Raw genomic sequence first — 12,109 nt, 5'->3', positions numbered from 1 at the left:
AAGGGCTCATAGTAACGCCACCCCAGATTCTAACTCTCCTCTCCCTGGTCTCTAAAAACCTGTGCGTTGGCAGGGGCTTCCTTTGAATTCTAGTTTACCATTCCCACCGTCAGGGGCAATTTGCAAGGAAGGAAACGCAGCTCTGCTTGGAACAGATGGTTTGCCTTAATGTGCCGGGCAGCCATTCCTATTCCCAGCATGACACAGGGCGGGCCAGAAAGTGAGACTAATGAGGCAAGACCAGGAAGTGGGACCTCTCACCATCCTCCAAGTCACTTTCTCACACCGTAGTTCAGGTACCTTGCATGTGTGTCAGACTGAAGTTGCTGACCATCAAAAACAGTGTTTCAAAGTAAGTACCCAGACCCCTTGATCCAAACTAAACTATAGAATCACTTCCCTTTCGAACTAGGTACATTCCCTTTGTCCTCTCTGCTTTAAGTTCATTTGCCAAGCCCTCTGCCCACTCCCACGGGGCCCTGCTCAATGCCCCCCACCACCTACCCGTCGCCCCACCCATTCCCTGGAGCCACTGTCAAGGACACTTCCCTCCATCCCACCCTGACAGCAGCTCCTAATGGCTCCTTGGGGGGCAACGCTTCTCCTTCTCAATAGAGCTCCTCTGATGATGCTCCAAAACTTGGACGCACAGCCGCCTCCTCAGAGCGTGCTCGTGCTCGGAGACAGGGCAGGCAGTGCAGCCTCATAAATGGGAGCCCCACGCTTGTCCTGGATTCCATGGTGACAACATGGAACGTCTCTCCTCTGAGGCTTGAGTCTTACAGGGGGTGGGGGTGGGGGGAGGGGAGAGACGGTCCTACAGCCCCACTCATCTCTCCCCGGAGCAGCTGCAGGAAACTTGATGCCAGAGAACAGACGAGCACGTTCTTCTCCTGAGAAGCTGCCAGCTGCCTTTCCAGAGCAGGGAGTATGACACATTTGCAGCAAAAAATACACACAACCCTTTTCTTTCCAGCAGGGGCTCTAACTTTCTCTCCCCCAGCCCCCAGGCCCGCCCTCCTCCGGATGTTTCTCAGCACCAGCCCCCCCAGTGTGGCCTATCTGAAGGAGGGGAGAGAACAACGGCTCCTGGCGTTGAATGCTGAGAAAATCCAGTGCCAAGTCCAACCTTGCCTTCGGAAAAGGCCAAGAAATTGCTCAACGCCCATCCCTTTTGCCCACCCCTCACCCCCACCCAAGGATATGGTCCTCAGGGGAAACTAGCACATATTATTATACCCAGGATGGGAACTGCGGAACACTTGGCAAATAGAGATTCCGAGAGAGCATGCAACTTTTCCTTTTTATAGCAAATGCGTGCCTCTTAAAACCCTGTCTACTTTGGGGAAGGACGGAGCAGAGACAAACACCTCAGAAATACAAAGTGAACTTGGTTGATCCAAGCACTTCTGGGTCTTCTTCAGAAGGTAATCAAAGGGCACATTCGGTGTTCTACCTGCTTTAACCAAGGCCTGTCCTTGCCCACATGGGTTCAGAGTTGTTGCCACCATGCCCATGCCAGTTGCATGTCCCCAGCACACAGCACATGGGCTGACGACTGTTCCAAGCCCAAACTTTGAACCTCCAGCTGGGCCCCAACTTTGAGGAGACTGTGAAGCAGATGGAACCTGGGGACAGACACCTGGCTGCCGGACGAGGCTCCGCACGACCCCAATTCGGATGGAGGAAGGGCTCCAGGTGCTGTAGTATCTTGTGCATGATGACCCACCCAGCGGGACAGATGGGTTACAAAGGCCAGTCTGGCCAGCCCCAGAGCCCCGCAAGCAGCCAAGTCACCCCTAACACATGAAGACAGGAGCAAAGAGAGACTCGCTCCTGATTTTGTGGCTGCTGGGACCCTGCATGTACTTTCTCCACGAAGCATTTCAAATCAAAGGCGCCAGCTGAGGCTAACTGAATTGGAACAATCCGTGTACACATCTTCCGGTTTCTCTTTACTCATCTCCTCACCGTCCCTGGAGCAGGTCTGAATGTCAGGACCAACCTCACATGGTTGGCCACAGGTTCCCAGGCCTGGCCTATGGATGTGCACCTTAGAGCTCGCAGGGTTGGGTGCTTGGCCAAGGTATCAGGGACGATTCGGGGCAGGGGGAGCAAGGACTGGCCAACATTTCACTCAGAACATCCTGGTTCAAGACCCCAGTGGCAGAGTGGGCCACACAACCAGAGGGGGCGCCAGAGAGCCAGGAGAGGCGGCAGCTAAAGTGGCAATGCTTCTGTGCTTCTTCCGATCTTCACATAGGGGCGACGGCGTGGAGTTCTTCAGTGTAGCTGTGGCACCCGAGTTCTGCTGTGCACGCCCCAGAGGTGAGGAGCTTGGAGGCAAGGGCAGGAGGCTCCTCCTCACCTGAGGAAAGGGGAGAGGGCAAAGGCACATGGTCATTCGCATGTCACTAGGTCGGCTACGAATGCCGGACGTGGCTGGGATCTGGGTTTGACACAGTGAGGCAGGCACCTCACCCTCCAGCAGGGTGGAGAAAGCAACACTCCAAGGAGTCCCAGCGCATGTGGGAAGGAGCCTTCCTACCTGGGGTGTTACGGCCGAGCTCTGATGGAGGGGACGCTGTGTCCACAAGCCCCAGGGATACAGCTTCAAAAATGAAATGGGGCAGGTGACAAAAACGGTGGGTCCCAAAAGAGCACCACCGCTGCTGCATGGCAACCCCATGGGCGCACACTAGAACTGCTCCATACGGGTTTTCGATTGTAATCTCGGAGCAGATTCACCAGGCCTCTCTTTCGTGGCACCGCTTGGGGGTGGGGGTGGGGGTGGGCTGGAACGCCCAACCTTTAGATCAGCGGGTCTCAACCTGTGGGTCACGACCCCTTTGCGGATCGAACAACCCTTTCACAGGGGTCGCCCAATTCGTAACAGTAGCAAAATGACAGTGATGAAGTAGCCATGTGATGAAATAATTTTGTGGTTCATCACACGAGGAACTATATCAAAGGGTCGCGGCATTCGGATGGTGGACAACCGCTGCTTTAGATGAACAATTGACCACTCGCCGTTTGTACCACCCAGGGACCTCCGCCCTCAAAGAGCCGGGTCTGTGAGCCTCACGGGAACCCTGCCCAGCCCAGGGGACTGAGGTCTTCGGAGGGGATGACACAGTGCACATGCTGTATGTGATAGCATGCTCTTCACAGGACTCGGGGGTGGGCTTATCCTTACTTAATGCCAGCATCATAAATATGTCAAGTATGTCTTTCCAGAGCCCGAGACACCCCAAGACTGTCAATAAACCCTCGCTACTGGACACCAGGTCTCGCTGCCAAGTCGTATGCACCGGAATCTGGAGCCCGCTTTGGGCGCGGCCGGGGCAGAGCCCGCCTCTCTTACCCAGGCCGGAGGAGGAGGACACGCTCTCTGTCAGGGAGGAGGTCTCCGTGTGGTCCGTCGAGAGCCCTTCCATCAGCGGCAGGGACAGCTCAGACGAGGGCACGGACGAGTCGTAGATGCCCGAGTCCCGCGGCATGTCCGAAGGGCCGGTGGCCTTGACCAAGTGCAGCAGGGGCCGCAGGGCAGCGCTGCCCTCGGGGCTGGCCCGGGCCTCGGGCTCTTCGTCCAGGCCGAGATGCTGGGGCCGTGCGATCGGCCCGCCCATGGCCGCCTCGGCCTTCAGGCAGAAACTGCTGCCCTCGGCCCCGGCCTTGCATGTGACGTCGTTCAAGACGAGGCCCGAGTCGAACTTCTGCAGTGCCGGCTCGCGCGCGCGGGCCGGGGGCGGGTGGGAGGGCGCGAACTGCTTCTCGAACCAGTCGGGCTCGTCGTCGATGAGCTGGTGCATGTTGCAGATGGCGACGTAGAGGGAGCGGCCCGCCTTGCTCCGGAAGTAGTTCCGCCGGCTGACGTAGCCGTAGCTGCCACCGCCGGGGTACAGCGCATGCTCCGGGGGGCGGTGGTCTCGCGCGGGGAGGCGCTGCTCTCGCGAGTGCAGGTGGGAACAGAGCTGGGGGAGGTGGTCCATGAGCTTGTACTTGGTGCTCAGGTCCAGGACGCCAGGGACGTCCCCCTCGCAGGAGTAGTCGAAGTAAACGGCGATGAACTTGCTGAGCGCCGCGCCACTCTGCTTGGCCTGGCGCAGCTTCTCGGCGATGGCCGCCACCGCCACCACGAAGAGCTCCCCCTTCGCTGGGCCCCGCGCCCCGCCTTTGTGCTTGTAGTTCTTCTTGTCCACAAAGTACTTCATGCCCTTGGAGCAGACCACGATGATGAACTGGGCCTCGTGGATCTTCTGAATGACCCATTCTCGCTGCCCTTCGCGGCGGGGGCTGAAGTCTTCCCACAGGTCCAGAATCACCTGGAGGGGAGTGGGGGTGCGTCTCACCTCACCTGCCCAGTGAGGGCGGGGGATGTGGGCGCAGGAGAGAGGGCCCCACCCAGGATGCCCATCAACCATCCCGTCCATCCCTGTCACCCGCTGCCCTCTGCAGGGGGCAGCCACCATCCACTCCGTGGGATCATTTTCTCGTCCGGTCAGGTCACGACTTTGCCACCAGTGAGACACCGCAGTGCAAGGCTTTCAGCAACTTGGCTCAGGCACAGGCCACCTGTGACGCCGCCCTCAAGGAACTAAGAGTGACCAGGGTTCATGTGTCTAATGGGCATGGCTGCCTGGAGACAAAGCCCCCGTTGGAGGCTGAGAGAATGTGATGAGTGACCCCGAGTGGGCCGGAAAGTGGGGGTCAAGCATGAACATCACGGCCCCTCACCACCCTGGGTGGCCATGTCTAGAAAGTATTCGTGCCAGGAGCACCATGCTGCCCACACCTCCCACAGCCCACCTGGGAAGGAGGGGGCTAAACTGTGATTCCATGGTGGTGCTGTGTGATTCATTCCCGGTGACTGGCAGAAGCAGACCCCTGCAGCCTCAGGCCAGAACAAAGGGGTCCCAGCTGGACCTGGCTGGAGCAGGCTGCAGAGCCTCACCAGAACTTGCCTCTCACCACACTGTTATCTAACTGTTGAAAGTGTCTCTTAGCAACTAGATTGGCCTCTTCTGCAATTCAGCAACTACTTCCCAATGCCTGGAACTGAGCAGGGAAAGGAATTCTAGAAGAACGTCATCTCCTTTTGTTCTAGGATGTTGCAAAAGGGGAAGAAAGTTTCCAGAATCCACCCACTTACTGGAAATACGCCTGAATTGTTTCACTCTCTCCCTAATTGCTGCTAACATTATACAAGTTGCAGGTTAATTGAGAACCATTTAAATATCTTTGACCCAGCAATTTCATGTCTTTATCAACTATCTATTCTTGGAAAATCATGATAAATGGGGTAAAAGCTTTATCTCCTGAGACATTATATAATGTGAATGAACTCAGTTACGGTGAACCAAAGTTATGGATTCCATGTGTCTATCCGACTGCTGACAGTGTAGAAAAGTACTCAGTGACGACTTCTTGAAAAAACAAAAACTAAAAGCACTCCAGTGAGCCAAAAATGGCAAACTGAACGCGTGAACCCACCTGTCCCAAAGCAGGTGGGAAGGAAAAACGTCAAACATTCCGCCTTTGAAAGCTTCCTCTCTTCTCCAGGTGGGGATGAAAAATAAGGCAAGTGTATACTTGTCAGCCTTTCCGATAGTTTCCAGGTTTTCTACAATAAGTTATTTCATTCATAATTGGGGACGTTTTTCCCCCTGAAGACAATCACTTACAAAGCAGAGGAATCTGGGTTGTCTGTGGCAGCTGAAGACAATGAGTGCCATGGGGTAGTCTGCTGCCTTAGGTGTGCCAACCTCCTTCAGGGGAAACCCAGTCAGCCTCGTACGTACGCACGCTTTTGAGACACTAGGAGGCAGCCTCACCACATGGAGAGATCCTGAGAAACCACCAGCCAGTATCAAAGCCAGAATCCATTCCAACCTCACAAATCATTAAACAATTCTCCTAATTTCTCTCAGTGTGAGCTTTCCATGAGAGCTTGAGATTTGCCTCTCAAAGTGATGTTACGACGTTAAAGGGAACGTAAAAAGCAAACATCCTGCCATGGAGTGACTCCCAACGCACAGTGGCCTCACAGGACGGAGCAGAACTGTCGGTGGGTTTCCAAGCCTCTAGCTCTTTCAGGAGCTAGAAAGCCTCATCTTTCTCCTGTGGAGCAGTTGGTGGTTTTGAACTGTTGTGATTAGCAGCCCATACATTAATAATCGCTTCACTCAAGAGAACAGCTAACAAAAGTAGAGCCCTTGACACATTACTGTTTTCTGGGAGTGTTCCCCCTTCCTGAGTCCTGGAGAATAACCTCTTTCCCATGGCACTGGTGTCTCCCTGTCCACTACTTTGTATCAGCCAATGACCAAATGACCACACAGAGACTTTCAGTAAGCATTCCTCCCTGGCCACCAAGACCACCTACAGTGGCAGCCCCATTTCACATCCCCCTACTTAGAAAAATTACTCTCTCCCAGCCCCTACCCACACCCGATTTTCCAAACTTTTCTTCCTGTTCTCTTGGACCCATTCCATTGGAATTTCTGTCAGGAACATGCTCACTAATGGGCCCCATCCTAGAACAGCCACCTCTGGGTGCCTCACCCTTTCCCACACCCTGCCCCTGTGTGGTCATTTTTATGTGCAGAAAACGTCCTGCTCCTGCTACCCAAGGCTTTCCAGCAGGAGTGGGCCAGAGAGGAAAAGGACCCTGTAAGGAGCCACCTAGTGGCAGGTGGGGAGGACAGACTGAAGGGAAGCGCACTGAGGCTGGCCTCAATTCAGACACCAAGACAGTGCTCCAGGGCAGGTGCCACAAAGCGGGCAGGGAGAAGTGGCAGGGGCAGCGATCAGAGCACGCAGGCCACCCAAGGTGAAGGGGATGAGCTGGGTCCCGCACCTCACAGCCGCAGAAGTCCTGCAGGAAGTACGCGAAGCACTGGACGACGTTGGTGTGGGTCTGGCCGTCTTTGCTGGAGTAGCAGAGGAAGACCTTGGGCCGTGGCCGCAGCCGCTCTCTAGGCAGTGCTGTGGTGTACACAGAGGACTCGGGGCTCTCTTCATCTAAATGTGAATATATATTTTCTAAATTGGAAGAGAAGATAAGAGTTGACACCCACGAGCAACGCTGAGTCCTGTTCCATCAGCCCCTTAGCCATCTCTTTATTTCCCCAGTGGAGCCAGCAATGGCGAAAAACTGTTCTTCACCTCGAAGCTGATCTTCAACAAGCCAAGAGCCAGGCAGGGACCCACCCAGGTCAGCAGAGACCACTTGCACTGACCACAGCCTACTAGCACTGGGAGAGCAGACCTAGTTTTAATCTTTTTATTCAGGTGTGATTTACAAAGGATGAAGCACACACATCTGAAGTGCAGAGCTTAATGTATTGTTGCCCGGGTATACACACCTGTCTAAAGGACACCCAGACCACTGGAAGAACATTTCAAGATACATGCCTACCTAACTGACACCCAGGGCATGCGAGGAACATTACCAGCACCCAGGAGGCCTCCTGACTTGTATAAGGGGGCTTCAGAAAGGTCATGGGAAAATACCATGATCTTTCCTTTCCATTTACCACAAACTTTTTAAAGTTCCCTCCTTTAATGATCAAGCAGGACCTTTACTCTCGTTATTTTCCCCCCTAACAGTTCATTGGCATATAATTCACATATCATACACTTCAATAATTCAATCGCATCAAGAAGAGTTGCACAATCCATTTTAGGACATTTTCCTCTTTCTTGTACTCACCATTATTAGCTCCCCTCACTTGCCCCCAGTCTCCCTTGCCAGACCCCCAAGGAAGCATTAATCTAGTTAGTTATCGCTATAGAGTTACCTATCCTAGATTTCATATACAGAAACACATTTAGAAACAGACAAACCTAACAAGAATAACAAAGTAAAACAGCTAAGAACCTCAATAGAAAAGAAAGCAGAAAATATTAAAAACTAGAACAAATTTAAATGGATCAAAAGATCAGATAGGGTGCTAAATTTCAACTTAACTACATCTGCACCAATCTACTTTCCAGTGCATTCTGCAGGCTAGCACGGCTATTCACAACCCTGGTCCGAGGGGCTTCACCAAGGGCTTAATCCACATGTATTTCCCCTTTACTTTTTTTTTAAACTTAAATCGTTTTCAAGTGGATATAAAGGGAGTTCAAAATTTAAGATATTACATTCTGACCTAACTATGTCTGCCATAATTGACTTTACAATATTGTCTGTCTGATATCAGGGCTATCACATCCCTCAACTATGATTAGAGGGGATTCCCCCGAGGCGAACTTCACATGTGGCACCTGGAAATGGAGCTTGGGCTTCCCGTCACCCACAGCCTTTTCTGCACACCAGATGTTCACAATGTAAGTTCTATGCCATTCCCTCCTTTAGATTTAGGTTATATTTGTTACAATACTTGGATCACACAGGCTGGTGTGCTTCTTCCATGTGGGCTTAGTTGATGCCTTACTTAGATGGCTGCTTGCTATTCCTGATTGCTGCGAGTCCGTTCCAACCCGCGGACCCTATGTGTGCAGAGTAGAACTGCTCCACAGGGTTTTCAGGTGGGATTTTTCAAAAGCAGATCGCCCAGCCTTCCTTCGGAGGTGCTTCTGGGTGGGTTCAACCCACCAACTACTTGGCTAGTAGTTGGGCTTACCGGTTGTCACTTTAAATCACTGACATCAGGTCAGCTCTTCACGTGCCAGAGTAGAACTGTGTGCCAAAGGTTTTCAGTGATGGTTTTTTTAGAAGCCAATCTCCAGGCCATTCTTCTGAGGCACTGGATGGGCTAACCCTTCAACCTTCCAATTAACAGCTAAGAACACCAACTGTGTGAACCACCCTGGGGCTTCCAGTCACCCATTAATTTCCTCTCTGTTCTTAGAGAAGCCCTAGTCGTTAAAGTGCTTAGCTGCTAAGCAAGAGGTCGGTGGTTGGGACCCAGCAGCCACTGTGTGGGAGAAAGACAGGCAGTCTGCTTTCATAGGATCATTCTTGGACACGCTACGGGGCAGTGTGCTAGAGGGTTGTGCCACAGGGCGGCCACAAGGCAGATCAACTCAATGGCAGTGGGTTTGTTTTTTTTTCCAATGTCCTTCTATTTTTGGCTGAATTTGAGAATTGTACTGAATGTGGGAGTAGACTCATGCCTGTCCTTTCTGTGGCTCCTGAGGTCCTCAGTGGAATAGAGAATCGAACACTGAGAAATGAACATCCTGTCTGCTGTTGGCACCCCAGCCAGAGAACTAGAAACAGGAGCTACACAGCTCCCCAGACACCCACCACGGACCCTAGGCACACCTCAGCTCGCAGAGGAACCAGCACTCTGCTGGCAGGGACTCCAGTCCTACCCTTTGGAGGAGGCGGGGAAGACACACCACACAAAGCGATACCTTGTTGCTTCTTGCGACACATCACGGTGAAAAGCGTGGCAAACGCGGAGATGACAACCAGTGGCACGGTGATGGCCACAGCTCGGATGGGCCCGGCCCAGGGGGAGTGCACTGAGGGTTCCAAAGGGAGGCAGCACTTTCAACTTAAGGAGCGGAACGGGTTCAAAGAGAAAAGATCCGAAACCCCCCCTCCCCACCCTTTATTTTCTTTTAAAACATAAGCCGTGTAACAGGTTCCAGGACTTCTCTACCACCAGGCTCAGGCTGGTGTTTATGAAAGGATTCTCTTCTCTTTAAAAGGGTTACCAAAAAACAACTTGAGAGTGGGTGGGTGGGGTGAGAGCAAATATCTGTGGGTGAGAATTTGGCCTGAGGGAAACCTCCCCCTTCAACTTGTCTTCTAAGGACAATCACACTATTTATGTAATCACAGCGACTCACCCACTCACCCACCGCCCTGGCTTTGATCTGCCAGCCATCAGTGGCTGGGGAGGAAGACACAAAGTCACATCTGATGGGTCATCATCTGGGGTGGGGGTGGGAGGGGTGGGGCTATTGTCTGTCTTTAAACCGCAAGGCATAAAAAGCACGGGGCTCCTAAATCTACCAGCAGCAGAGCTCAAGCAAACGGAAGTCTTACCGGGTCTGAAGGCGTAATGCACCACCTTTCTGGTTGTGTTGGTGTCGTCCACCAGCTGCAAAACACAGACGGCTTTCAGACTCAGGCTGAAAGCGACTGGGCGGCTGCTGAGCTGCTTGGTAAACCGTCCCCTAGTTCACGGGCACGCTTAAAGAAAAAGAGCGGCCGTGCTTCGGGAGTTACGTCCGCCAGGCTGGTGGAGCGAGGAAAACTAGCGCTTCCATTGTTTTCTCCATCAGAGGGGCGTGGGGAGTGGAGAGCAGGCTGACAGGCTGAGAACTGCTCTGAAGAAACCTTGCCGGGGCACAGTTGGTAAGGCCCAGATCAGACAGTCGTCTACCCGGGCAGCCTCTGCCTCAACTCAAAGTTCCAGAGTCCACCCCCAGTCCTCTCAGGGATCAAAAGGCTGCTCGCCCATTGAAGAATCTAACCAGCGACTCCCATGTTGTAACCACTCCCAATGAAAACGGAGTGCTTCTGCCCCGATTGTGCCAGACCGGACCTCCACTAACGCCTGGTGCAAAGAGAGGTCTGTAGTGGGCTGCCAACGGGGAGGCTGGCAGCGTGAACCCACCAGCTGCACATGGAAGAAAGGCCCGGTGTTCTGTGTCCCCAGGAAGGTCACATCCCAGAAAACGGGGTCTTGGTGAACGGGAACCAAATCCATCAACAATAGGCTCGGTTTGGGGGCGTATCGGTTTAAAACCTCCTAGAAGTGATACAGGACGGGGCATTTCTGCCAGGCTGTTGAGAAATGCTGGCTGCCTTTGAGCAGTGGCATTGGGGCAGCTTTTCAATTTCCCTCTCTAGTTTTCTTTGGCTCCAATTTTTGTAGGACCCCTTTTGATACTACAGAAGTAATCTAAAAGAAAAAGAATGTATCAATTTACACGCTCTTTAAAGCGGTCTTCAGAAGACCTATACATTGATCAGGAAGCAGCTTCAGAGAAGATCTAAGAAGTAGTTTAGTACTGGTTGGGTGTGCTGGGTGTAGCTTTTGCTGTTTTAATACTAACATGCATTTTAAAAAATGTTTTTAGACTCTTCTGTAGAACGAAGGGACATTAGATAGCAATTTTAAATCATAAGTACATGGATTATACTGCCACATAAAAATACTTAATGGAAACCTTAGTTATAAAACTGAAGGGCCAATTATGCAAAAGCTATTAAAAAAACAGGTTTTTAAAAGAGCTACATAAAAATACAACCACAAAAATATAACTTTCCGCCCTTTCAATGGCTGGAAAACCCAGAGCTATAAGTAGTTGGGATTCTGAATTGGATTTGTGCTGTAGAATGAACAAGGGCTTCCTGAATCATAACTACCTCAATTACATATTCCCCCGGAGAGATGTTCTGAAGGAGGCAGCTGGTTGTGTCCGTAGTCCGCTCCTGCGTGGAAACAACAGTGTTTTTAAGACTCACTTCTGGGATCAGACCTTCAGGATTCTTTTGTTCCTCAGAGCTGGAGGGAGGCTTGCCACCAGCCTCAATTGCATTTTCCGCCAGGTATGGACTCAAGCAGGGAGCAACTGTGTCAGAATTTCACATGCCTGGCATCTCCCACACACTGCTGGTGGTACCTACAGAGGGAACATTTGACTGGAGGCTAGGGAAACTAGCTACAACATTCCCTATTTAATAAAAGGGTGGGAGAGTAAAAGGGTGTGTGTGTGTGTGTGTGTCCCTGGTGGTGCAGCGGTTAGGTGTTCAATTGCTAACCAAAGTTCAGTGGTTCGAACCCACCAGACGCTCTGGGACAAAGATGGGGCAGTGTGCTTCTGTAAAGCATACAGCCGAGGAAACCTTCTGGGGGCAGTTCTATTTTGTCCTTACAGGTCTTGTTGTCTCAAAAATTCACTTGGTAGCAAAGGCTATATGTGCATGTGTTTTGTCATAATTATAATCTGGGCAGGTGGTCAGTGACAAAAATCAGATGCACGAGAGCAAAGTGGTGAGAGATGCAACTATATTACACATCTCTGGGCATGTTCGGAAAGCACTGGGTACCACCATCAGAGTCAAAACCACTCAGCACCTGCAGGGGGCGCCCTGGCAGCCCTGTGATCTTCCACAGAACCTTTCCTTGCTCGGATCACT

General features: G+C 52.1%; 1 protein-coding gene across 1 annotated transcript in view; it reads right to left on the bottom strand.

The window, feature by feature from the left end:
• Positions 1 to 1,284: 1,284 nt before the first annotated feature.
• IL17RD (interleukin 17 receptor D) overlaps positions 1,285 to 12,109 on the bottom strand; it is a 29,143-nt gene continuing 18,318 nt past the window's right edge. Inside the window, exons 7-12 of the mRNA XM_004702395.2 lie at positions 11,336 to 11,401; positions 10,007 to 10,061; positions 9,367 to 9,477; positions 6,860 to 7,044; positions 3,365 to 4,325; positions 1,285 to 2,368 (exon numbers count right to left, since the gene is read on the bottom strand). Of these exons, the coding sequence (XP_004702452.1) occupies positions 2,256 to 2,368; positions 3,365 to 4,325; positions 6,860 to 7,044; positions 9,367 to 9,477; positions 10,007 to 10,061; positions 11,336 to 11,401 (1,491 nt within the window). The 3' untranslated portion in view covers positions 1,285 to 2,255. The remainder of the gene's footprint in view (positions 2,369 to 3,364; positions 4,326 to 6,859; positions 7,045 to 9,366; positions 9,478 to 10,006; positions 10,062 to 11,335; positions 11,402 to 12,109) is intronic.

The sequence above is a fragment of the Echinops telfairi genome, unplaced genomic scaffold (genome assembly GCF_000313985.2).
Source record: "Echinops telfairi isolate 266 unplaced genomic scaffold, ASM31398v2 ScPeMD7_31;HRSCAF=116, whole genome shotgun sequence".
Lineage (NCBI taxonomy): Eukaryota > Metazoa > Chordata > Mammalia > Afrosoricida > Tenrecidae > Echinops > Echinops telfairi.
The sequence above is the reverse complement of the archived record's forward strand: the minus strand, read 5'-3'. Positions and strand labels throughout refer to the sequence as shown.